General features: G+C 45.9%; 1 protein-coding gene across 3 annotated transcripts in view; it reads left to right on the plus strand.

Moving 5' to 3' along the window:
* The window catches only part of ATMIN7 (HOPM interactor 7), a 107,039-nt gene extending 81,611 nt beyond the window's left edge, over positions 1 to 25,428 (plus strand). For 2 of the 3 annotated variants that reach the window (XM_086510462.1, XM_086510463.1), the window contains 4 exons: positions 4,778 to 4,914; positions 4,991 to 5,324; positions 5,585 to 5,680; positions 25,064 to 25,428. In XM_086510462.1, the coding sequence (XP_086366588.1) occupies positions 4,778 to 4,914; positions 4,991 to 5,324; positions 5,585 to 5,680; positions 25,064 to 25,144 (648 nt within the window). In that variant the 3' untranslated portion in view covers positions 25,145 to 25,428. Of the gene's footprint in view, positions 1 to 4,777; positions 4,915 to 4,990; positions 5,325 to 5,584; positions 5,681 to 25,063 lie in introns of those variants that run through there. The other variant, XM_086510464.1, reaches the window with a different exon arrangement.
* Positions 25,429 to 27,135: the final 1,707 nt, after the last annotated feature.

Here is a 27,135-nt window from a genome sequence, read left to right on the forward strand (position 1 = left end):
GGGCTCTTGAAACTGAACCTGCGAACACATCCTCTCCAATCTACCCAATGCTGCGTGGGTTCTAGTAAGTCTGGTCTCTGCTGCTCTTCTGAGTGAGAATGCAGGTCCGCTTAAAACCACTCCAAGGTAAGTGTAAGCGTCTCTGTACTCCACAGTCTCCTGGCCGTATGTGAATGTAGGTGCTGACCTCCTGATCTAGTGTGGGGTGGTATTAAACACCATAACTTTGGTTTTACCCAGGTTGACAGACAAACCACTTTCGTGGGCAAACGTATGTAAAGCATCCAATTGACGTTGCATTCCCTCTGGGGATTCGGAGATCAACACTATATCATCAGCATATAACAAAAGTGGAATCCATGTCCCTGCCAACTGAGCACCTTTATCCCGATCGCTGTCAATGTAGTCAGAAACCTCATCCACATACATACAGAAAAGAGTAGGAGAAAGCGGGCAGCCCTGCTTCACCCCAATAGTGGAGTGAACCGGTGTAGAAAGTCCCTCCGGGGTGCGTACATGCCCTATTACTGATCTGTACAATGCCATGGTCCCCCAAATGAGTTATGTGGGTACTCCCATTTCCTGTAATCTGCGCATCAGTCTAGCTCTGGGTACTGTGTCAAAAGCTTTGCGGAAGTCCACAAAGCTACAATAGATCCTTCTCCCGTCAGATCTGCCTTCCTCGATGATGGCCCTGAGTGTCAAGATATGGTCAAGAGTAGAGAAGCCTCTCCTGAATCCTGCCTGCCCAGTTGCACGTATTCCCTCCCTCTTTGCCCATCTACTCAGCTGTTGCTCAAGAATGGATGCATACAACCGTGCCAGTGTGTGCCCAATCATAATAGTGCGATAATTCCCAGGCTCCATGAGGTCTCCTGATTTGAAGATAGGTACGATCGTAGATAGGCTCCAAGTGTCCGGTAGGCCCTCACACATGGCACGGTAAAACATAACTGCTAGAAGCTCTGCTAGTAGGTCTTTGGCATGCATGAAATGCTCAACGACTAGGCCATCATGATCATATGCTCTCCCAGTCTTCATCCTGTCAATAGCTTTCTTCACCATCTTAGCGGTGAAAAAGACACATGCGTGTGGGCATGGGTCGGGGGGGTTGGGGAGGGGCGGCTGTCCAGGTATTGTGTACAAAGATGATGCGTACTGACCCTTGGTCTTTGCGAAGGAAATAGCAGGGGGGGCGGGGGGGGGGGACTGCTCATGAAAGAGACGCCACGCCTCACGCGAGTTCTGGCTCAAGAATAGCTGATATAGATCCTGCTCGAGTCGAGCCAAAAAAGCCCTCTTCTTCCGCCGCACCAGGCGTCGGAAGTCAATCTGTGAGTGACGTCCCCCAACAGCTCCTCCCTCTGAAGTCTGGCTCTAGTCTGGCGGCACTCCTCATCGTACCAGCTGTTCTGAGGCATGCTCCCTGATCGGCGGCTCTGCTCAGGCTCGGTGTGTGGGTATGCTTCTGCTGCTGCCTCATGTAATGTCTGTGTCAGTATAGTAGTTAGCTCCTCCAGAGGTCGCCCCGGGTCCTCAGTGCATAGGCGTCTGTAGATTCCGTCCATGTATACAGAGTTCGTCTCCCTTGTGAATGTGTAGCGAGTAGGGGCTGCTACTCGTGGCCTGTGTGCTACACTGAATTGGAAAGAGATAGTCATGGACACGAGAGCATGATCCACTGCCACCCCGACCGGTCTTGGCCCAACTGTGAGATCCTGGATACTAGAGATGAGATTCGGTTGTGCGATGACATAGTCCACCGTGCTGGCTCCATGTCTGTGTGGGAAGCATGTGAAACCTCCCGCAGCAGGAAATCTCTGTAGGCCGTTCAAGATGGCCAATCCATGTGCAGTGCCCATGTCTATCAGGTGTCGCGCATACTCAGTATATTCCATATCGTGTGATAGTCTGGAAAGGCCTGTATCTGCCACATCTATGTCTCTTAGTATCTCCTCTGAAGTAACATAGAACACTGCTTGGTGATGGGCAGTCCTAGGATTGAAGTCCTTGAGGATGATAATGTCACCGTCCCTAGAGAACTCCCATATGTCATCATCCAAAATAGAGAGAGGGGATTGTCCCCTAGGTGGTGCATAAACTGATGTACTCGGGGGGAAGTAACAAATAGCTAGATAGAGGTATCTGCCTGTCTCTGCTTTCAGTCTCACCCACATGTACCTGGCCTGCTCGTCCCTCCGGGCTATATGTATCAGTGGCTGCAGATCCTCTCTAAATAACACTGCCACTCCTCCCGAGCCCCGCCCTCTGTGATGTGAGCGTGTCTCTTGTCTGTAGGCTGTCTCCCACCTATATCCACTGATGTGAGGCATGGATCGCCCCGGGGCCTGGTGTGTCTCAGAGTAGAAGATGATGTCTCTTCCAGTAAAGCTATCCTCAAAAGCACCCACATCAAGACGCATAGATCCATTGCAATTCCAGGCAGCTACTTTGAGTGTGGTCCCATAAGTCTCGCACTGTCATGTGGAGCGTCGCTCCAGTATTACTACTTTTCCGTCTCGGTAGAAAGTGATCTTGCCTTTCGCCCTTGGCGCTCTAATCTCCGACATTTCTTCCTGCATATGGGCGATCTGCGAGAGGGTGAGATCATCTCCGAGAAAGATGCCAGTCTCCTTAAGAGTTGGTCTTTTCTTCAAGAAAGACTTCTTTGCTTCCATGGAGGGAAAACGGAGGATGAGTGCTCTCTCTTTTGAGGTTTCTCCACTGCCTCCATTTTTCTTTATGTTGCCCACCCTCCATCCCCTTGTGTGTGTCGGCTCATGAATCCCCATCAAGGCTGTGAGTTCTTTTACTTCTTCGTCCACGTTGCCTTTGTCTTTAAGACGGCAAATTCTCACATGTAAAGCGTGCACCCTTCTCCTCTGCTCCTCCTCTAGTGTCTGGTTAATGATGTTGTTGAGTGTGGACGTGGGCGTTATCTCCTTGTCTTTCCCTTTCTTGGCCACCTTGATCCATTTCTCGGCTTCGTCCGCCTTCTCTTGGGTTTTGGTAAGAACATCCACCCAAGAAGTGGTCATTTCTTTGTGCTGTTCTTCTCCCTCTTTGATGGCCCGTACTTGTTCCTTGATCGTGTTGATTTCTTCAATTATTGAGGGTTGCAGTTCGCCCTCTTCCAGTGTGTTTCTTGATCGGGCAGGGCGGCGGGAATGGGTATGGTAGATATACGGCCCGGGGGTGAAAACGGTAGTTATGAGAGAGAGAGAGAGAGAGAGAGAGAGAGAGAGAGAGAGAGAGAGAGAGGGGGGGGGGGGGGTTGGGAATAAGTATGAGTGGGGGAAACGGGGGCGGAAAAATAAATAAATAAAAAATAAATTTTTTTTGACGTCCTACGCGTAGAGGATGGACGTCCCACGCGTGAAAGAAAAATGGGGGGAGGTGTGGGGGGGGGGGGGGGAAAGACATGCTACGCGTAGGAAAGGGGGGGGGGGAGACATTCTACGCGTAGAGGTTGGGGGGCTAGGGCAGCGCGCGAGCAGGGCAGGGCGGCGGGGGTGCAGGACAACGGGCGCGCGGGGGTAGAGGCGGGGGTACAGGCGGCGGGCACGAGGGCAGAGGCGGGGGGGGCAGGCAGCAGCGTGCGAGCAGCACAGAGAGAGGCTCAGCAGCGCGCGGGGCTGCAGTCGGGCACAGTGGCGCGCGGGCAGGGGCAGGGGCAGCTGCGGGGGGCAGCGAGCAGGGCAGGGCAGAGAGAGAGAGAGAGAGAGAGAGAGAGAGAGAGAGAGAGAGAGAGAGAGAGAGAGAGAGATGAAATGTTATATTAACGTCTTCAAAAGGCCAAAATGACCTATGAGACCAAACTGTCACAAAATTGTGAATCTGATACAATGTTTGGGTACAAAAAGATAGAACAAAAATACTACTACTACTAGAATCCATCCTCATCTGCACTCTGGATGTTGAAAGAGTATGGCTTGAATCGTTTGCTGTAAGTAAGTAAGAGAGAGAGAGAGAGAGAGAGAGAGAGAGAGAGAGAGAGAGAGAGAGAGAGAGAGAGAGAGAGAGAGAGAGAGAGAGAGAGAACTCTACTCTCCTCTCCTTGGCCTCTGTCTATGATGCCCTAGGAAAGGGTGGCCCTAATGGGGAATCCGGATCTGCTGCCCATTGCCCCCAGGAAAGGAGCACCTGCATGTGCTGCCCACCATTGCAATCATGGCTCATCCTGTGTGATCTTCATAAACGCCGGTGCTACGAGTTCTCTCCGCTGTTTTCAGTACTTGTGGTGCATCCATTAGGTGGCCATGGTGATGCCTATGCATGGCTCTTGCCTGTTGGTACTCGGCCCTTGCCTGACCATGTTTCATGGCTAAGATTTGGAAGGGATAAGCACCTCCTCCTCTGGGCCCTTTGCTGTGTTGTAAAAGAAAAAATTTGGACATCAGGTGGGAGGTGGTCAATCACAGCCAACTATTTTTATGGCAAGAGTTAAAGCTTCGCCAAAATATGGGTCATCTAGTGACACATTATGGTTTGGGCGAACTTGCAGGACCTTCTGCAAGATCCCTTTATTGATCTTACAAATTTGTCTTTGTGACTGGCCAAATGCACACAATGATCAGTTTCGTCTATGAGCTCGATGCAAAGGAATCTCTTTTTTGTTGTGCTTTGTTTGTTAGGTTGCAAATTTACTTGTTGAAAGTAAACAAAAAGAAAGACTTCTTTGTTAGCACATTTTAGGTCAGAAACATGATTTCGCTTATTAAGGCTGTATTTTTGGCTGCAAAATGAGATGTCGTATAAAGAGTTACTTTGCATGCAGAAACAACATTGGACACGTCTGCATCCTACTCACAAAATCCTTATTATGGATGTGCTTTTATCCATGGTAGATTTTGCGGCATCATACAACAGCTACAAGAACTTGCAATCTCGCATTCAACAAGTAATTGGCGACAGGTATACTATGAACTGTGATTTAGAGCAATAAAAAAGGCACTCAAGTACTGGATTATGTATGACTTCATGTTTCCAGGCCCCCGCCAAATCTGTTGAGGCAGGAGATTGAAGGGACTAGAATCTACCTAACAGTTTTGAATAGAGCAATAACAGAAGGTGAAGTGCATACTATACATATTTCACAAGGAGAAAGCAATGGATCAATACCTCATAAAAGTGAGGATGTTTGCGGCGCCAAAGAAATTTTGAAAAGTGATCAACTGCTTGCTCGAGAGGCTGCTGAAGAAAGAATGGTTGCTTTCTGTGCTCAAGTCCTGAAAGAGGCATCTGTCTCACAGCCTACCATTGGTGACGTGCTGGAACCTGATGCATTTTTAGCTGCTTCCTTGCGTTCTCCTATTGTTGTCCAGGTAATTTGTAACCATTGCAAATTCTGAGTGACGAGTTTTAATCAATGATATGCATAAGTATACCTACATCTGTCATTTTGCATACAAGGCTTTTATGTCTTCTGTATACGACCTTTCCTGATTGGTCATTATTATGATTTTGTGAGCATGTAGCAACTAGTTTATGGTAGAGATTCTGTTGTTTCAAGCTTCAAGGAATGATTATGGGTCAAATTAATCTGCTAGTTCTTTATTGCGACTTTTATGTATATCATCTTCAGGTGCTAAATGGATTGTCAAAGATGGAAGCGGATGTCTTCACAAAACATCTTGGACAGTTTTATCCCTGTTTTACAAAACTCATCTGCAGCGAACAGGTACAAAATTTGCTTTAAGATGAATAATCTGGATTCATCCAAAGACATGGCAGCCTTCTTTGCTCTCAAAGCTACAATTAATGATATATATGTCCTCTACGAGTATTCGTGTATGGGGATATTGAAATGATATATTGACATCTTTAAAAGGCCAAAATGACCTATTAGACCAATGTGTTACAAATTGGTGAATCTAGTACCATGTCTGAGTACAAAATAAGAGATATTAAAATGAATCTAGAAGTGCTACTAGCTCGAAGTGTGTGGGGTACATGTGCACGATGATCACTGATACAATGGGTGCCCAATACAAGAGAGAGAGACAATGGGTGATGAATCCATCCTCATATTTACTCTGGATGTCCTGATAATATGGCTCGAATCCTCTGTTGTGGTCTTTGTCAATGCTGTGAATCAAGCGCGGGCGTCTTGATCTCTCTAGCTCCAATGCGTGGTCAATGAGAGTACCGTGTGGTGGTTGGGGGGGGGGGGGGGGGGGGGAGAGAAGAAAGAAAGAAAGCTTTATTAACGTCTTCTAGAGGCCGAACTCGGCCTAATGAGACAAAACCATATATATGTGTGTATCCTCTAGGTATCCAAAAAAGGATAGAAGTGGTAAAATAGAACGAAACTAAAGTGATAGAAGATTGCTAGAGGTAAGGTGGTACAAGGGTGCAATAATTTGATAAGAGGTGGAGTAATACATGTGCCAGTATGATGAGGGGATAGAGCTCTATTTCTAATAGATGTGAAACTATATGCTCAGGAGGTACAATCATGAGATGCAAACTAGCTCCATCCGATAGAAAATTGGGAATCTAGGATATCATGCATAGGGGGTTAAGGTGTGAAGATTCTCTGTAGTATATCAACCGGGTCGGAGAAGACTCGTTGGTCTGCTCATGGTGTGTCCGAATCTAGTAGATCTCCCTCTTGTGTGCCCGTCGAGCACGGTATCCCACTGCTATGGTTCGTCTCCTGGCTTGAATCGCATCGGCTAGGTGGAGAGTGACCCCTTTCTGTGTGGTGGTAACAAGTGATGGGAGGGTCGTACAGTGAAAGAAACCTGTAAGTTGGGATTGTCTACTCCCACTGGAGGACTCTAGTATTAGGTCTCTATGTCTTTGAATCTCGAGTAGAAAACGCCAAAGCTGTTTCTGGTCTCTGGACTCCATGAGCTCTTTGATTGTAGGTTGCTATGAGAACAAGGCAGGTAGCGATTGCGGATATCATGGTAAGCTCGGCATCTACAAACATAATGCTGCTCGCTCTCCACCTCTGTTGTACATACCCTACATATCCTCTGGTCTTTGGGGGTATAGGATGCTCGGCCTGTCTCAATCTCCAATTTGTGTGATGAGACCTAAGTTGTGCGATACCTACTCTGGCACTGTGAAACATGTAAACTTCCATGTATCTAGGCCTTTGGATGAAGCCGTCCTGTAAAATAGTCATGAATTAATCCCTGTAGTATATCATTTTCGGTGGAAGAGGCTGTCGCGGTGTGACCCATGTCTCTCTGATATACAGCCGCCAAAGATCCTAACTGAGGACCCAATTCCTCTCCGCATGAGAGAGGCCAATGAAAGGTGAGTCGGGTCGTACTCAAAGGATGGTAGCTGCTCGATATCCAGGCTATGTGTGCTAAACCATTGTGTCATCTGTGCATACCATGATCCACTCTCTCTAGTCTTCTTCGGATAGTTTCCTATGACGTTAAAACTCTCTTCTTTTTCTTCTTCTTCTAGTCTCAACTAGGTGGCAGGATGCCTCAAATGTTGTGTACGATAATTTGTTTGGTGAAAGTTGTTGCACTCTCTAGATGAAGCATATTGTTTGAAAGAGAGCCTCTACCAACATAGGTGGTGTGGCTAGCTCTGCTCTGATGACTCTGGGGCACTGAGGGTTTCTCGCATATCAAACGAGATAGCATGATAATCTGTGGCCTCTCGACCTGTGTCCACCAAGATCTTGTAAGACTCGGTGCCCAAGCTGGTGCTGCATACATGAGAGTTTGGGTGACTAATGTGTCGAAGAGCCACCCCTTGGTGCGGGGCTCCTGGGAAAATGCCTTATGGCATCGGTGCTCTAGCATCGCTAATGTCGCATATCCTCATGTGATCCTATCTCTGTTTGCACTCGCCATGGAGAACCGTCCTATATTAGCAGTAAAAGTGATCCCCAAGTATACATATGAGTCAATGAACTCAACTCGCGCTCCTGCTAGTGTAAAGGTGGCTCTGCTCTTGACTTGTATGGAGGTATGGAAGATAAGGACCTTGGTTTTTCCAAGGTTCACAGTAAGACCTCTCCGTGTGCAAAAGTCATCCAGAATCTGGAGTTGTCGCTATAGTCCCACTTTTGACTTAGATACCAAAACAATATCATCAACATATAACATGATGTGAACAAGTGTACCTGCTAAATCCACGCCCTTGCCCCCATCTCGAAGGACATGCTCTGATAGCTCGTCGATGTATAGCCGAAACAGTGTTGGTGAGAGAGGGCAGCCTTGCTTTTCACCAATGGTGCTAGCAAGAGATGGTGAGGTGCCTCCTAGACAGCGTACTCTGGCTAAAACGTGCTCGTAGAGAGCGAAAATCCCCCATATCTTCTTTGGAGGGACTCCTAGTATTTGAAGGCACTGGAAGAGTTTGTTGCGGGGAGTGTGCCAAAAGCTTTGCGGAAATCCACAAACAAGCAGTGTAGTCGTCTCTTCCGCGCCTTGCTTGATCAATCAGACAGTGCAGAGTGAAGATGTGGTCTATGGTGGAGAAAGCTCCTCTGAAGCCAACTTGACATGGTGCTCGTAAACCCTCGCGCACAGCATATGAGCTCAGCTCTGCCTCTATTACTGCTCCATAAAGCTTGGCCAACGTGTGGCCAATCATGATAGTCGTGTAAGTTGCGTGAGTCTAGTGGGTCCCCGGACTTGTGGATAGGCATGATGGTGTGAATAGTCCACTCTGAATGCAGTCCCTCTGCTAATGCCCTATTGAAGAGCATTGCAATAAAAGGGACAACTGTATCTGCAACATATATGATGTGCTCACTCTGCATACCTGTGTGGTCCATGGAGCACCCATGCTGCAGGCGGCGTATGGCCCTCTTTACCATGCTTGTTGTAAAGAAAGTAAATGTGGTCGAGCGTGGTCCTGGGGGCTCTGGTATGGGTGGCTGCCCTGGAATCTTATAAAGCCTCTGAGCATAATCATACCATCTCTGAGATTCCTAAATCGGGGTGGATGGGCGGGGTTCCCGTATTCGACGCTAGGCTACTATTGAATCTTGGTTCATGAGTAGGTGGTAAAGCTCTAGCTCTTGTGCCTCCTCGAACTCCCTCTTTTTACGGCGGGTGAGGTTCTCATCTGTCTGGGAGCCTCCCCCTCTGTGATCTTGCCCGTGGCCCAATGTATGCATAGGCGCTTGTATAGCTCTCTGCACTCGTCATCATACCATCTGTTCTTAGGCACGGCCTCAGATCGAGGGGTGCTACCAGTGTGTGTAATGTGAGAAGTTGGTGAGTGCTGGGTCATGTAGGACAGATGAGAGTTGTGCAGTAAGTGTGTCGAGGGTGCAGACGAATCAAGCTATCCAGTGAGAGTGAGATGTATCAATGGGGGTATGGGTGGGATGGTAAGAGATGTGATCAAGTGTGTGGCCTCTCTAGATCTAATGACATAGTCCATTGTACTCCCTCTCTGTGGTGTTGATGAAGGGATGCATGTGAGGCCTCCCGAGTCCGACCACTGGGTTATCCCGTTGTAGATAAGGAGACAATGTTGTGAGCCTAGTTTGAGTAGATATCACAAAATGATGACGCAGCATGACCAGATGGATAAAATGACTAATTTATAAATTGTTTCCAAGTCCTGCCCGATGGGGCCCAGGGGACACATAGGCAAAAGGAAAAGAGAGAAGAAGAAAAATCGCATGGGATTGCTGACGTGGCTGGCTATATGGATGCCACAAAACGTGTTGATTGGCTCACGTGGCAGGTTGTACGAAAACCGGCGATTTGCGCTGGCTGCTTTTGGCGGCGAGCTTTTGGACTGGATGCTTTTGGGGATGAAGCGTTTCATGTAACAGCTTTTGGGAAGGCCTAGGGCCTATAAATATGTATTCAGGGGCTCTCCTTCCTCAGATTTTTTGACGAGCACTGAGTAGAGAAGCCCCTCTGTCTTTTTACTTTGCTCAAGTCTTAATATAAAAATAAATACCGAAAGGGGCGCTAGACTTTGGGGCCAATACCTCTGGGCACGGAACTACACCGGCTCGTGTCATGCTTATTGAATTTTGATTTAAGTATTAAGTAATTCTCTCACGTGTCATGCCAGATTCCGGACTTGGGCTTTCCAAGTTTGTTAAAGTAGATGTCTCCCATAGGGTGTGAGAACTATTGTGTCTGCTGATGTCCTCTCCAATCCTACCTGATCTAGTGGATGTAGAAGCTCGGGGTCCTCAAAGTCGGAGGTCTTGCACTGTCTGCTCTGTGTCCATTTGTTGAAGTCTCCCATGAGAAAGACTTCGCCAAGGCTGGAGTACTCTATGATCCCCTCTATGAGGCATGCATAAGGCGAGAGTGTCTCTCCTCTGCCTCTCCGTCCGGCTCTCTGTCCCCTCTGTGAGGCATGCATAAGGCGGAAACGGAGGGGGGGGGGCTTCCATGACCTGTCATGACACGGGTATATGAATGTGTATATGGGTCAGTCTAACACAACGTAGAGACTGCCACGCATGCTATACAAGCAACAACTTATCGCACGTCCTATTCACACCTCGTAGGGCAGCGCAAGAAAGTCCACAAAATGATGACGTGGAATACCCAACTGGAAGAGAAATGGCCGAGTGGACAAGAGAAACTGAACCAACCAACTTAAAGAACTTCTTAGCACCGGCCGAGGGGCCTAATCCTAAAAATCCCGAAGCTATAACTCTAAGGATGACTTTCGTAAAATGCGTTGACATACTGGCATGGCAATTGCTATACGGAATTTTCGCGTTTTGCGCTGCTGATGCCACGTGGCAGGTTGTACGAATTTCCGCAAAAAGTTTGGCACTAGGTTTTGGGAGCATATGCTTTTGGGTACTGCGCTTTTGGCCATCCCTTGTACTGTTTATAAGGAGCCGTTGAGGCCTCACTCTGCACAGCATTGGGACGTAGAGTCTGAGAGCAGAGGACCCTTGGGAGTTGTACTGCTGTAAGTATAATAATAAAGAAATATCGAAAGGGGTGTCAGTCTTTTGATCGAGTGCTTCTTGGCATGGAACTCTGCCTCTCTCTCTCTCTCTCCCCCCCCCCCCTTTCCTCTCTAGTAAAGTTCAGTGATTTCGCAGTTTTTGTTCGTGTGTTGCTATTGATTTCTCGCTTTGAGTGTCTAAGCACGCACGCGTGTGTGTGTGTGTGTGTGTGTGTGTGTGAGAGAGAGAGAGAGAGAGAGAGAGAGAGAGAGAGAGAGAGAGAGAGAGAGAGAGAGAGAAATGTTATATTAACGTCTTCTAAAGGCCATATTGACCTATGAGACTAGAGAATTACATCATGGTGAAAGAAACTGACGAAACAAAAACACTATTAGAGTTGTAAAAGGTGGCTGCAACCTTGGCAATGGATAACTAAATGTGTAATACAATGGAGGCAAGGGGTTGCATATATACCAACCTCAGTGAATTGCCCTACCCAGACTTTGACAAATAATCAAAATAAGTACCTAAAAGCCAAAATAAATAGTGAGACCACATTGGGCTGTTTACTTAAGATGCCAAAACTCTTAACAGCTTTTGAATTCATCATATAGGTCACCTTGATGTTTACATAGCCTACACATTGTGAGTCTACTTTTGTACTTCCTCTGGGTGATAGGCCATTGAGCATCTCCAAAGGTCTCTTATGTACATATATTACAACCCCTTTTCTTTCATGAGAGAGAGAGAGAGAGAGAGAGAGAGAGAGAGAGAGAGAGAGAGAGAGAGAGAGAGAGAGAGAGAGAGAGAGAGAGAGAGAGAGAGTCACGTGTTCACCTTGTTTTCACTACTGACGAGGCACCACTTTGGAGACTGTGGATTTGGCAAGGAAAGCCACTTGTTCAGTTGGATTGGGATACGGGTGAGTGGCAGTGGCCTTCATTTGAACGATGAAGGAGTCCCTTTCTCCTACTTTGAGTACTCTGAGGAGTCTTCTTTTGCAGACTCGGCACCTCCTCACCATCCACGCCAATCCGAGGTATGGTAGGATCAACGCATCCTACCCGCTTTCTAGAGATAATTTTGGTCATGCATTTGGACCCTCTTGATCAGTCGATGATAGCCCATGTAGATTGCTTGTTCGTAACTTAGTCGGCAATCAGTGCTCACGATCTGTAAGGTGCAACGGAAGTGAATGTTGAACTTTGCTCAAGATGAGTGCTCCGAACTGTGCTCAAGGGTTCCTTTTACTTATGGAAGGGAGAGCTTTCCGTTCCTTTAGTGAGAGAGTGCAATGGACACAAACAAAGTGGATGAAGACTGTGAATGAAGGTGCTGAGACTCAGAGATAGAGAGAGAAGAATACGACACCAGAATGTTGTCAAACCCTCCTCCGAATGCCCCACTCTCTATGGCGAGAGCGGTCTACTATTGATTGTACAAATCTCTACAATGCTTGGACTTGTTGACGACAATGAGGACGACGGGCTGAAATCTGAAAACGCTAATGGCTGAAATCTGCAAATCTTTATCTGCTGAATTGTGACTCTATGTCGGTGACGATGTCGATGAGGACGGCACGACGACGACGCGCTGAAAATGCAGATGCTGAAATCTGCGTTTTCAGGGCTGAATGTGAAAACTTCGGTGGATCTAACCGTGCGGCGAGGATCTGTTGCGGGAAGGTGAGATTTGCGAGGTTTGGAGGTTCTACTGTGGAGTCTTGATGCTGAAAACTGAAAACGTTGATGCTATTGGTGATCTTGTCGCTATGAATCTACAAATTGCCGAGGCTGATCTGCAAACCAAAAACGCTAGGGCTGATCTAGGGTGTTCTGCTAACGCTAGGGCTGATTTGTTGTTCTACTGTCGTCGTGAATCTGCGAGTGCAAAAACACTGGGTGATCTGATGCAAAAACGCTAGGCCTTCTTCAATGCTGAAAACGCTAGAGTTGTTGCCGGGGTTGGTCTTGCTGAGAAGTTTCCTGTTGAGCAAGGTGCTTGTGCTGCCTCTTTTGCCAGAAAGTGCTAGCGCTAGGTTTCTATATATACAAATTTAGCATAATTGCCCTACCTAGTTTCCAACAAAAGTCACTTGAAAATAATAAGTGAAAAATGTCAAAAATAGGGAAAATAGGTCTATGCACTGTAAAAATGCTTTTGATGGGTTTGATAGAAATCTGATGGTCATGGTGGGTGCAACCAGAGGATATGCATCTATTCTAAGTGTCTGGGCCTGCACGGTCTACGAACAGACTCACAAAAGTGCCAGATCACTTCCTATTCTAGACTGACTGACTTGACTGAACTGAACCCTGGTCATGCTGTAGCTTGTCCACGGACACATAGGGTTGGATGTGTCACGTGACACGATCCGACTTGTCAGAGATGTACTTTAGAGCTTGAGTTTTTGAGGCATTGTTCTGGGTTTGTCCTTTTGCACAACCAATGTTGAAAGGCAAATTGTTGTTTGTTAATTAGAGTGGGCATCCATGATGGGTTCGTGTTGTGGGGGGCAGTTGCATGGCTTTTGCAATTTCCGAGGTCACACACTTTTCTACGGCTTGCCGACAAATCCAGTCTTCCTGCTTATTCCCTTGGGTTATAGATTGGGCACTCTAGAGAAGATCCCAGATCCAGTTCACCAGTTGAATTTATGGCGAGTGAGGCACAATTTTCACCATGATATGTGGAAGGTTTGAGGTTCCCACATTTTGGGCTCATAATCCTCCCCTACATCCACCATTTTCACAACCATCTGGACAAAGCCGTTGTTGCTAAATGGACTATTTTCTTATTTATTTGAGTAATTCCTATTTATTGAAATTGGGATATTTAGTTAGTTCGGTGGGAGATCTCGGGAAGTGGATATTTTTGATGCGTCACATGATGGGTGACGAGAACGTCGGAAAGGGGATATTCCATTTGTCTGGCAAGAAAATCCGAACTGAAAAAAGGAATACGCTTAAGACGTAGGCATAAGAATAAAGATGCGCTCTGCTAAGCTTTTTCTAAAAAAGCGGAATATTTTGGAGTGTTTTCGGGGAGGAGCAGTGTCACAAAGTGATGATGTGGCATGTCCGCCTGGACAACTGTCACAAGACGAACACCACGTGCCAATAGAAAAGAACAGTTCGAACAGACTTTTAGGACTTCAATAAGAAATGAACTAAAAGAGAGAGACAACACGTGACACGGAGTGGCGGAATTCCACCCCAAAGAGTATTGTCCCCAAACCTTGGCACCCCTTTTGGTATTTCTTTATATTGCATCGACACAGTACAAGCCAGTACTCCAGACTCTGCACCTTCTCCAGGAAGCATGCCAGAGAATGAGCCCTAACCTCATATTTAAAGGCCCTTGGCTTGAAAAGCAGTTATAGTGAAAAGCCTTCAAAACTCAAAAGCTTATGGTCGAAAAGCAATGCCAAAAAGCTACCGGCGCGTTTTGCGGAATTCCGTACAACTGCCACGTCGGCAGTCGACGCAAAATACGGAGCGTCCGTACAACTGCCACGTCAACAGTCAACGCAAAATGCGGAGCGTCCGTACAATTGCCACGTCATTAGTTTTTTTTTTTTTTTTTTTTTGGTGCACGCGCATGTGTGTGTCCTGCTTGATTTTAATCCTTTATCACTTGGGGGCCCATGGGATGGGGTCTCCATAAGTTGGTAGGTCTTCTGCTTTTGTTACTTGTTCTTCTTAGGGTTTAGGCCCCTCGGCCGACATCTGTAGGTTGGCTCCATTCTTTAGGGCTTTGACACGTCAGCAGTTTGTGACAACCACCCTAGAGAAAACTGACAAGATATTCTAAGTGTTTGAAACTGGCCCGTGGGGCGGTTGGCTTTGGCTTTCACCTACTCTAAACTCTACGACACATCCCAAGGCCTTTCCGAGGCTTCCCTAGCGATTCCCTGCAGTTTAGGTGCGAAACCCTAAACGTGCAGAAAAACACAGCAGGCTGTAATTTTCTGTTTTGGATTGTTTCGAGCGGAGCAAGCACACCTACGCGTGTCTCAGGTGCTCCCGCAAGCAATGTGACAGTTCCCTTGTAAATCGGACGAGTTTTCACGCGAGAAAACTCTCCGTTCTTGCATTCCTTCGTGATGGAACGCGAGAAGGCTCTTGCCTTGGCAAATGCGCATAAAACCCCCCATAACTGTATATGGTCACTTGAGAAGCCCAACTAGAGGGGCAGTACCATATGTGCAAAGGGGGGAGAGATGCACGAGAGCAAATCGTCCCGCTACATAGAGCAAGGGAGAAGGCTAGCTTTCCATTAAAGCTGTGAGCACCTACACCCACTACTCGCAGTGCGCACACACTGTAGCACGTACTTATGGGCTGAATTCAGCCCCCTTTCTTGAAATGTGGTAGTAGCTCCTCCGGGTGTCGAGTGTCTGCTCTAAAAAAGTGTGTCATGTGTCTCTGAGACTAGCTAGCCTCTCCTCTAATCAGGCTCTCTTTGTCTGCGTAGCTCGAGCAGAAACAAACCCAAACATCTCTGATCCTCGTACCTCATGACTATGGAGAGTGGTCCAAAGCCCTCTCTGAACAAGCAGTGGAAGCGGCCCCGTATTTCGTAGTAGACGGGGCAGTGGCATGTGTAGTGCAACTCTGTCTCAGGCTCCATGTCACACAGGGGGCTGTCCTTGAAGGAAGAGAGGGGCTGGCGACGTATGTAAACAAGCCCACGAGCACACACAGAGAGAGAGAGAGAGAGAGAGAGAGAGAGAGAGAGAGAGAGAGAGAGAGAGAGAGAGAGAGAGAGAGAGAGAGAGAGAGAGAGAGAGAGAGCTATTGTATGTTGGTTTCGTGTGTTTGATAAGGTGACACTCAAAAGCCTTGGGTTTTATTACGTGGGTACATTTTGAGGGTCACTTAAGTGACCCTAGGGGTGGTTCACACCCAAGGTATAAAAGAATGAAGAAATACATATGAGAGGTGTCCAAAAGGGCCTTTAGACCCAACAACCTCCCACTTAAAGGCCCGATGTGGTACCTTTAAGCAATTCCCACTAAGTGTAAGCAATGCTGATGTTGTGTCTGAGCAAGACACTTAGTGAGAACATCTGCAGGGTTATCAAGCGTTTTGACCTTTGTCAGTGTGACAAGGCCATCATCCAATACCTGTCCTATAAAATGGCACCGGACATCAATGTGTTTGGTACGAGCATGGAACATGGCATTCTTAGCCAGGCATACATCACTCTGACTATCATAACCAAGCACTGGAGCATATGCACAAAGACCAAAGTCTCTGACCAACCTGCAAAGCCAAATAGCTTCCTTAGAAGCCTTTGCGGCTGAAATATATTCATCCTTTGTAGTGCTCAGTGCCACGATCTTCTGTAACCTTGAACACCATGAAATAGCACCTCCAGCAAGTGTGAATACATACCCACTTGTAGACTTTCTAGTGTCAAGATCACTTGCCATGTCCGAATCATAGTATCCCGACAATGATAGTGTACCCTTGCCATAAGATATACATGTGTCCTGTGTACCTTCTAAGTACCTGAAAATGCTCTTCACTGCCTCCCAATGTGGTTTGCGAGGATTAAACATAAACCTACCAACAACTCCCACTGCATAAGCAATGTCTGGTCGTGTAGCAATCATGGCATACATCAATGAACCACAAGCTGAAGCATAAGGAATGCTTTTCATAGCATGGCCAGTGTATCATCTTTTGGACAATCAAGCTTGCTAAGCTTTGTGTGCGGTGGTGAAGGCACACCAAGAGGCTTAGCGTCAGCCATATTAAATCTTTCAAGCACTTTCTTTGTGTACTTGTCTTGAGAAAGGAATGAAAGATGCTTATTTCTATCCCTCGTGATACGCATACCCAAAATATGTTCAGCTGCACCCAAATCTTTCATCAAGAAACCTGAATTCAGCTTCTTTTTCAAAGCATCTGCTTGTGCTTGCCAGCAATCAACAGGTCATCCACATATAGGACTAGCATAAAAAGACTACCATCAGGAGCCTTTTTAGTGTAAAGACAGTGTTCCGCTTGACTGCGGTTAAAACCATGATTGAGCATAAAAGTATCAAACTTCTTGTACCACTGTCTAGGGGCTTGTTTCAGCCCATACAAGCTGCGTTTTAGTTTGCATACCAAATGCTCTTTCCCTGGAATGAGAAAGCCCTCAGGCTGTAGCATATACAGCTCCTCATCCAAGTCACCATGTAAAAAAGCAGCAATCACATCCATTCGACCAGCTCCAAATCTAAGATAGCCCATAGATCAAACAACACACGGAGAGTAGATATCTTCACTACAGGTGAAAAGATCTCTTGGAAGTCTATGCCTTCCTTCTGTGCATAACCCTTAGCAACTAAACGTGCTTTGTATTTGGGTTTGCTATCAGCACATTTGATCTTGTAAACCCACTTGTTAGGAATAGCTTTCCTACCTTTGGGCAAGTGCACAAGCTCCCATGTATTATTTGCATACAGTGATTGCATCTCAAATTTCATAACTAGCTCCCACTTACTTTCGTCTTCACAAAACTGGGCCTCGTTGTATGTAAGAGGCTCTCCCTCTCTCATCAGTCAACAAGATACAATCCAAAGATGGCTGAACCCTCTTTGGTTGACGTCTCTGTCGCTTAGACCTCCTCACCAATGATCTACATTAGCAGGCAAAGGATCTACATCCTCGGGAACAATTCCGTTATTGTTTAGCTGCTGATTTTCAGCATTAATACTCTGCTGTACATCATTTTCAGCCTGCTGGTCATTGTGCTCTACCCCATTTTGTGCATCAATTTGCTGTCCATTCTCTTCTGGCTGTTGCACAAATGTTTGCTGCTCATTTTTAACATCAATAGGCACCATATTTTCAGCCAAAGATGGGGTTGGCTGGTCATTATGAAATTTGATTCTCTTTTTGTCATGGTCTACATGTGTAGCATTTTGTAGCAATCTATCCTCATTAAATACTACATCTCGGCTGCGTACTACTTTCCTGTAATGAGGTAGCCATACCCTATAACCCATCTCACCCTCATCTCCATGACCCATGAAGATGCCTCTGATGGATTTCATGTCTAGCTTAGTCCTCTGACCTACAGGCACATGCACAAATGCGTCGCAGCCAAAAACACGCAAATGGTCATCTGAAGCAGGTTTGCTAGACCAAAACTCTTCAGGGTGGCCATTGTCCAAAGCATGATTTGGAGAATGGTTGCATACATGAACTACAGTTTTCAAAGCCTCCCCCCAAAATTCTAGTGGAAGATTAGTTGTGGACAACATTCAACGTATCCTCTCACAAATTGTGCGATTATACCTCTCAGCCACGCCATTAGATGATGGATTATAAGGGGCTGTTAATTTCCTTTTAATACCATGCATCTCACAAAAAAACATTAAACTCACGTGATACATACTCTCTCCCATTATCTGTTCTTATGGCCTTTAACTTAAGACCTTTCTGTGTGGTCACCAAAGCATGAAGTCTTTTAAAAGCATCAAGAACATCACTCTTGTTTTTAAGTACATACACCCAAGTCTTTCTACTGAAATCATCAATGAAAGATACAAAATAACGTGTACCCCCATGTGAACTCACAGGCATAGTGCAAACATCTGAGTGTACTAAATCAAGAGCATGCAACTTATTAGAGACACCAGACGAATAAGAGAACTTCACTTGTTTACCATAGATACAATCTTTACAAAATTCAAGGCCAGGACCTTTTTACATCAAATCTCCCAAGAGAGGAGAGAACCTGTAGTCCTTTCTCACTCATATGGCCAAGTCTCTTATGCCAAAGTTCCATTGGACAATGAACTTCAGCCATAGCAACAAACTTGCGAGATAGGGCCTTGCAATTCAAATAGTATAAAGCTCCCCTTTTACTGCCCTTCACAATCAGCATAGAACCTTTTTGTATTTTTCAAAAACCACCACCAAAAGTAGTGAAGGAGCCCTTTACATCCAGCTACCCAATTGATAGTAAACTCTTCTTAATGCCAGGCATACCTAACATCATGCAAAACAAGTTCTTGGCCATTTTCCAAAGCCAAGTGAATGGTGCCAACACCCTCAATGTCACATGCATAGTTATTACCCAAGTGAACTTTACCTAGGCTACCTGCAGTGTATGTGGCAAAAGACTCCAAATAAGGAGTAACATGAAATGAGGCACCACTATCTACTATCGAGGACTGGGACAACCCATCATGTGCTGAAAGCAAAGCGTCAATAAGATTTGGCTTTGTGATGTACATATCACTTGCCATAGCCACAACATCATCAAAAGCACTCGAAGCTACGACAAGTGTTTCATCAACCATTTCCTCTATGACCACACTGGAGGCCACATTGGCCTTGCCTACATCCTTAGAAGAAGAAGAGGTGTCATCATCACCTTTAGCATCTTTTGTATCCTTCTTCTTCTTACCTTGCTGCTGCTTCTTCCTCAAGCTCTTGCTTGTAAAACGTGCAATCGGGCTGTTTATGCCCTTAACATCCACATTGATAGCAAGTTATGTCTTGAGATTTTCCCTTGCTCTTACTCCTGCTCTTACCACCATTGGCCACATTGTTCCTTTTATCTGATGTGTCCCTTACATGATAAGCTGTGCCACTGCCTTCACCATTGGCTTTCCTCCTAATCTCCTCATTGAGAATGGAGCCTCTTACACCATCATAGGTTAATTGTTTGACAACGACACAACAAGCGCTTCCCAACTTTCAGGCAAAGTCATCAAAAGAAAAATATCTTTCAAGTTGTCATCAAATGGCTGCAGCCGTGAATCCTGAAGCCGACTCAAAACACCTGTAAAAGTATTCAAATGCTCAGATAACAGGCTTTGCCTCATCTAATTCCATGTTTACAAGTTTCTGCATGAGATGAACTTGATTCACAAGAGTTTTATTCTCATACAAACTAGTTAACTTCTCCCAGATAGCATGTGCAGTGTCAAGACGCTTAATGTCAGTAAGCACATCATCTGACACAACCATTTTAATATAAGCAAAAGCCTTTTTGTTGAGCTTTGCCCAATTTGCATCTGACAAGTTTTCAGGTTTTGCTGTGAGCAATGCATCTTCGCAATCTTTAAGGAATAGAATGCCTTGCATTCTTTCCTTCCACAAATCAAAACCTGTGCGATCAAATCTTTTGATTTCCATCAAAGATTTTGACTCATTGCTGTAATTTTATAACAATAGGCTGCAAGTTGTAATTTTAGCCTCTTACAGGCTCTGAAAACACTGTAATTTCTATTTCGGTGCAAAATAGACCAAAAATTCATTGCTGTAATTTTATAACAGCAGGCTGCAAGTTGTAATTTTAGCCTCTTACAGGCTCATAAAACATTGTAAAACTGTAAGGGAACGTAACAATACGTTACAAACACTTTATCCAAAGTATACAGCAGTAAAAGAGGTAAATTTCAGTAATAAATACTGAAATTTCCGCACACACATAAAGCATACATTTTGTGCATGAATGTTTCCACTTCAGTAGTAAAACCAAATGCATTAACCTCAAGCCTGCAATTGAGGTAAAAGCTGTTGCAAAATGTATTTTCAGCAATACATAGACTCAATGGGAAGCATCTGCAGGTAAATACATGTATTTATTGTCACATAAACCTTGTGTATATGTGAAAGAAGTCTTAAACTTTGCTCAATTGGACCATACATTGTAATACATGCTACAAATTGTCCAGAATTGCGTCACATTTGCAAAAGCCCCAAAAGTTACTGCGCAATTTTCTGAAATTTCTGAAAAATCAGCAAAAAACCCTAAATCTCTCAACTCGAGTCCCCGAAATTTCTCTTGTAATTGCTTCTGTAAGGCATAAACTTGAATAATCTTGCACAAATGTGCAAAACCCCCAAGTTTAAAGTGACAATTTACTGAAATTTCAGCAAATAGGGCAAAACCCCAATTCTACGGGTGAATTGGTGTTGCCCAAAGTATCCCAAATGTACCTGTACCACCTGTGCTTGCTGTAATTAACAGAAAAAACCTGTTTTTGAAGAAAAAACAGTCCCAAATGACCTGCTTTCAACCTGTTTTCAGCATATAAGCACCTGTAGGTTGAGGTATTGTCGTCCTCGAGTGCGAGGAGTAGAGAGAAAATACTTGCTCTGTTGTTTTTAGAGAGAGAAAACTGTGCAGGAGAGAGAAAATGAAGACTTCTCGTGAGGGAATGCGCGTAGGAGTAGGGAACTTTGCTCTGATACCAGTTTGAAGGAATAGAGGGGCTGGCGATGGATGCAAACAAGCCCACAAGCAGAGAGAGAGAGAGAGAGAGAGAGAGAGAGAGAGAGAGAGAGAGAGAGAGAGAGAGAGAGAGAGAGAGAGAGAGAGAGAGAGAGAGAGAGAGAGAGAGAGAGAGAGAGAGAGAGAGAGAGAGAGCTATTGTACGTTGGTTTTGTGTGTTTGATAAGGCACGCATTCAAAAGCCTTGGGTTTTATAATGTGGGTACATTTTGAGGGTCACTTAAGTGACCCTAGGGGTGGTTCACACCCAAGGTATAAAAGAATGAAGAAATACATATGAGAGGTGTCCAAAAGGGCCTTTAGACCCAACAGTCCTCGCCTCTGTTGGTACTTTGCTGTATCTCCTAGTCTCGATCCGCAATTGGTGTGAAGATGTGCGCATTTCCGGCCAATAGCACACCGTATCCCATGAGACAAGTGGGTGTCCATGTATCTTGGCCTCGTCACAAAGTCGTCCTTCGTAAGCTGGAGAAGATGCTCTCTGTAGAAAGCCCTCTTTGTGCCCAGCTCTTGTGCTGGCTGTATCCATGTCCTCCTGGTGTCTAGCTGAGTCAGGTCTTGGCAGATGAGCCTGGTGATCTCGGACTCTGGAAGAGTCAGAGAGGGTGCATCCAGTGAGTAGTGGAAGGGGGGCAATCTATCTATGCTGAACCCATGCGCCTAAAACCATGATGTCATCTCCCCATACCAACATGCTGTATCTTCCTGCATGGTTAACTGTCGAGAGGACTCGAGTGCAAGGCGGGCGTATCCTTCTTTGGGAAGTTTCCACATGCGGTGTATGAAGGAGACAAATCTGGTGAGCGTCTCAATCACTAGTGGGGGGGCAACTAGCTTTGCTCGGATAATGGCACGTGGTACAGAAGCCTTGGCTCTAATGAGCTGCGAGATCATAGAGACTAGAGGATTCTCCATGCCCCCCCATCCATCAGTGCGACTTGTCCTCCCGTGATGATCCAATGAAGGCCCCCATATCTGAGCTCCATAGAGCAATGCAGAAGCCACCCAAGTGTCAAAGGGCCAGAGCTTCGTCCCAGGCTCCTGAAACTGAACCTGTGAACACATCCTCTCCAATCTACCCAATGCCCAATGGGCTGTGGTCAATCTAGTCTTTGTTGCTCTCCTCAAGGCAAGTGTAAGCATCTGTATACTCCAATGTCTCCTGGTCGTATGTGAATGCGGGCGCTGACCTCCTGCTCCATTGTGGGGTGGTATTGAATACCATGACCTTGGTTTTACCAAGGTTGACAGACAAACTACTTTTGTGGGCAAACCTATGCAAAGCATCCAAGTGACATTGCATCCCCTCCGGAGAGTGGGAGATCAACACGATATCATCTGCATATAACAATAGCGGAGGGAAAGAGCCGCAATGCCTCACGTGAGTCCCGATTCAAGAATAGCTAGTATAGATCCTGCTCTAGTCGAGCCAACAATGCCCTCTTTTTCCGCCGCATTAGGCGTCGGAAGTCAATCTGCGACTGTCTGTGAGTGATGTCCCCCAAAAGCACTTCCCTCTGAAGTATAGCTCGCGGCATTCCTCATCATACCAACTGTTCTGAGGCATGCTCCCAGAACGGCATCTCTGCTCAGGCTGGGTGTGAGGATATGCCTCTGTTACTACATCATGTAGTGTCTGTGTCAGTATAGTAGTAAGGTCCTCCAAAGGCCGCCTTGGCTCCTCTGTGCAAAGGCGTCTGTAGATCCCGTCTATGTATACAAAATCGGTCTCCCGCATGAAATTGTAGCGAGTAGGGGCTGCTACCCGTGGCTTGTGTTCTACACTGAACTGGAAAGAGATGGTCAACGGCACAAGAGCATGATCTACTGTCACCCCAACAGGTCTAGGCCCAACTGTGAGATCCTGGATACTAGAGATGAGGCTCGGCTGTGCCATGACATAATCTACTGTGCTCGCTCCATATCTGTGTGGAAAGCATGTGAAACCTCCCGCAACAGGAAATCCCAGTAGGCCATTCAAGATGGCCAATCCATGTGCAGTCCCCATGTCTATCAAGTGCCGTCCATACTCAGTATGTTCCCCATCCTGTGATAGTCTGGATAGGCCCGTCTCTGCAACATCCAACTCTTCAGCATCTCCTCTGAAGTATCATAAAATACTGTCTGATGATGGGCTGTCCTAGCATTGAAGTCCCCTACAATGATAATGTCACCGTCTCTAGAGAACTCCGATATGTCATCATCCAAAATAGAGAAGGGGGACTGTCCTCTGAGTGGTGCATATACTGACATTCTCGGGGGAAAGGAGCAAATAGCAATGTAAAGATATCTGCCAGCCTCTGCTCTCAATCTCACCCACATGTACGTAACTTGCTCATCCCTGCGGGCTATATGTATCAATGGATGCAACTCCTCCCTGAATAACACTGCCACTCCTCGTGAGCCTTGCCCTCTGTGCTCTGATCGTGTCTTCTGTCTACAAGCTGTCTCCCATCCGTATCCACTAATGTGAGGCATAGACTGCCGAGGGGCCTGATGTGTCTCAGAGTAAAGATGATCTCTCTCCCGATAAAACTCTCCTCAAAAGCACCCACATCAAGGCCCATAGATCCATTACAATTCCAGGTAGCAACTTTGAGTGTGGTCCCATAGGCTTCACACTGTCATGTGGGGCGTGGCTCCAATATGAGCACTCTTCCATCTCAGTAAAATGCAATCTCATCTTTTTTCCTTGCCGCTCTAATCTCTGGCATTACCTCTTGCATATGGGCGACCTGTGAGAGGGTAAGGTCATCCTCGAGAAAGATACCCGTGTTCTTAAGAGTTAGTCTCTTCTTCAAAAAGTCGTTCTTCGCTTCCACGGAGGGAAAACGAAGAATGAGTGCCCTTTCTTTCGAGGTTTCCCCCTTGCTCACATTTTTCTTGTTGCACACTCTCCAAGCTCTTGAGTGCATCAGCTCATGAACCCCCATCAAAGCCATGAGTTCTTTTACCTCTTCGTCTACATTATCTTTGTCTCTAAGGCCACAAATTCTTACATGTAGAGAGCGTACACATCTTCTCTGCTCCTCTTCTAGTGTGAGGTTGATAATGGTGGGTGTGTATGTTGTTTCCTTGCTTTTCCCTTTCTTGGCAACCTCGATCCATTTCTCAGCTCATCTGCTTTTGGTTGAGTCTTTGTAATAACGTCCATCCAAGAAGTCGTCATTTTCTTTATGTTGCTCTTCCCTCTCTTTGATGGCTCGCACTGGCTCTTTGATTTTGTGAGTTCTTATATTACAGAGGGTTGCAATTTTCCTTCCCTCTTCAAGCGTGTTTCTTGATTGTGCCTCAGCGAGCTCCTTCTTGAGTGACGCAATCTCTTCGTCTTGGGCCGTCACACGATCTCCCAGTGCAGTGATCTTGCTTTCCTCGGCCAAAACGCGATCTTCGAGCATCTTTATTGTCCCTAATAGGTTGTCTTGTTAATGGTTTCGGTCATTTCTTCTTTGCACTCTTAGACTGCATCTGCTATGGGGTCGAGCTTATCATTCTGCTTCCTCATGTTTGGTCGTTGCCAAAAACGAGAGGAGTTTTGCGGCGGAAGCAGACCGCACTACATGCACAAGTGCTTCCACATTATGCATACATGTTCTCCCACATTAAGCATACATGGTGTGCATTTTCTGCAATTTCTGCAAATCACAACAAATGCCCGCTTTCTGCAAATTCTGCAATTGCAAATTCTGAGAAAAAAAAAACTGAATTTCGAATTTCTGCAATTTTTTGATAACTGTCTTCTGCTGTACCTGCGGCCGGGGGTGGGGGGGGTACCTGTGGGGCCGAGAGGGGGGGGGGGGGGGGGGGGGAAGGGGGGGGCTACAGGGAGAGCACAAGGGGGACGGGGCTGGGCAGGAGAGTTGAACTCAAGACCTGTTATGAGAGAGAGAGAGAGAGAGAGAGAGAGAGAGAGAGAGAGAGAGGTTTTTAATCTTTTTTCTTTGGATCTTGTAGATCGATGTTCGCAGAGCTCTCGGGGATCTTTTCAAGGAACAATTTATTTCAAGTCTTTCAATGTCTTGTGGAAGCTGCTGATACTCCTCAGGGTAATGTTTTGCAAGTTTAGGCTCTAGTACGGAAGGCTTTGTATTGTAGTGAGTTAAATTTCAAGCTTACTGTGTGCGGTTCATTTTTCGGGCCACGGTCAGGAATTTGGAGTGGCCCCCCTTGTAATATCATATAGGTTGCTTTATCAAAGGTGTAATTATACAACTGACAGAAGAAATTGCGGTGCATGTCAGCATCATGAGAGCTTGTAATCAGAGGTTCGTGCAATGAAACGCCCCCCTCTTTGTTATGAGGGGTGGATGTTTGTGTAATGAAGCAAAAGTCTCTCTTTCCGTTTTCTTACAAGTGAACACTGCGATAGCTAGATTTTTTTCGAGTAGATCCAGTGTTAGATGAACTACTTAGCTTGTTATCCAATGCAGTCAATTTTGGCAGCCCCCTCTGCAATGTGCTTGGTAGATGACCTGGACAGTCTTTATACATGATTTTCACTGGTGGTTTGTAAGAAGAAATTATTATCCTCCTTTTTTTCTTTCAACATTCATGACACATGGACGGGCCCATGCCTGGGGGTGCCCTCGTATGTCCATGCAAGCATCCAAATGAGCGCGTTGGCACGTCGGTATGCCTCTGCACTCTTGTGGGGATGTGCACCGGCCTTAAATGGCTCCGGAGTTGCTAGAAGGTACTTTTCCCTTGAAGCAAACGATAGTCAAGGGTGTATGACTTTTATCTCTTCATACTTAGGATGAAGATTTGCAGGCAGACCTTAACACGTGAGCCTCATTCACACATGATGTATGTGGGGACTTACCTTGACGACCCTACTAGAGACATGGAGTGTTCATCGCCTTCAAGCCACCTTTCGCCTATCACTTGCTATGATGCTTTGATTGAAACCCCTCCCCTTGAAGTTTCATTTCTTTCTACAGCTCCTTTCTTTAAGGCTAGGTGTTGGTTATAATCTTTCATAATTATCACAATTTGCATTTAATTCTGGAGTAACACTTCAAACAGAGCTGCAATATTTTCCTCCTGATCAATAAGGGGTTGGCCCTCAAGGCTATTTTGCATGGGCATGCCCAAATGGGATCAAGGATGAAGGCAAAATTCGCTCTGTGCATAGATCATGGGCGATCGAGTATTCTGAATCTACAAAAGTGCTTGGAATTTACAAATGGGCCTGCATCTACCATGTAATACACCCAAATGCCAGATATTTCAATTGCGGTTGGAGCACATGGTTTGCTAGGGTGAGTTGTATGTTCAAGACCATGGGACATGAGATGACCCAAATTTACCTGAATTTAGTCTTTGTGCTGAATTTACAAGTGTGGATTGGACGGTCCATATGCTCCGCTCCCGAGCATGCCCGTGTAAGATAGTGTGGAGAGGGCTTGGCTCTAGACCAGTTGGCGAGACTAGCCAACCTTCCTTACCCCATTGCATCACGACACCAAAACATTAGATCGTGAGATACATGTTTTCTTTTTAAATCATTATACCAAACCTCTTCAATTTAGACCAATTTTGATGCAAATATTATTTGTGCACCCATACTAGTCACCGTTTCCATCAAGCCCTATTCTTAAAGTTATCACATACGTTTGCGAACAGTCAAGGTCGGGGTCATTGGTTAGAGGATCTCAGCCCTCCTTTACTTGCCCCTTATTTTGTGGAATTTGGGATGCAGCCGGTGGATGGAGCCCACCTCAGCGACAGTAATGTCAGAGGCTCCCTTGGGTGATGATGTGGAAATGTCCTAGACACAAGGGTGGTGATGATGGATCTACTCGCAAACAATGGACTACCTCTTGGGTCAACAATGCTCTTGTTGGTTGCGTAGATATTGTTTCAAGCAATAGTTGTTTCTACTTCAGCCAATGAAGGGCATACATGTCGGCACCTGGAATTCAGTTGGCTATTGACAACTCAACAATCGGAATGATGCCTACCTCAGCGGTTGGAATTTTCATTAGGAGCTGCGAGGTTAGTGCACGAACTATTAGAATTCGAGC

Source organism: Adiantum capillus-veneris, chromosome 4, assembly GCF_014529385.1.
Source record: "Adiantum capillus-veneris isolate H3 chromosome 4, ASM1452938v2, whole genome shotgun sequence".
Lineage (NCBI taxonomy): Eukaryota > Viridiplantae > Streptophyta > Polypodiopsida > Polypodiales > Pteridaceae > Adiantum > Adiantum capillus-veneris.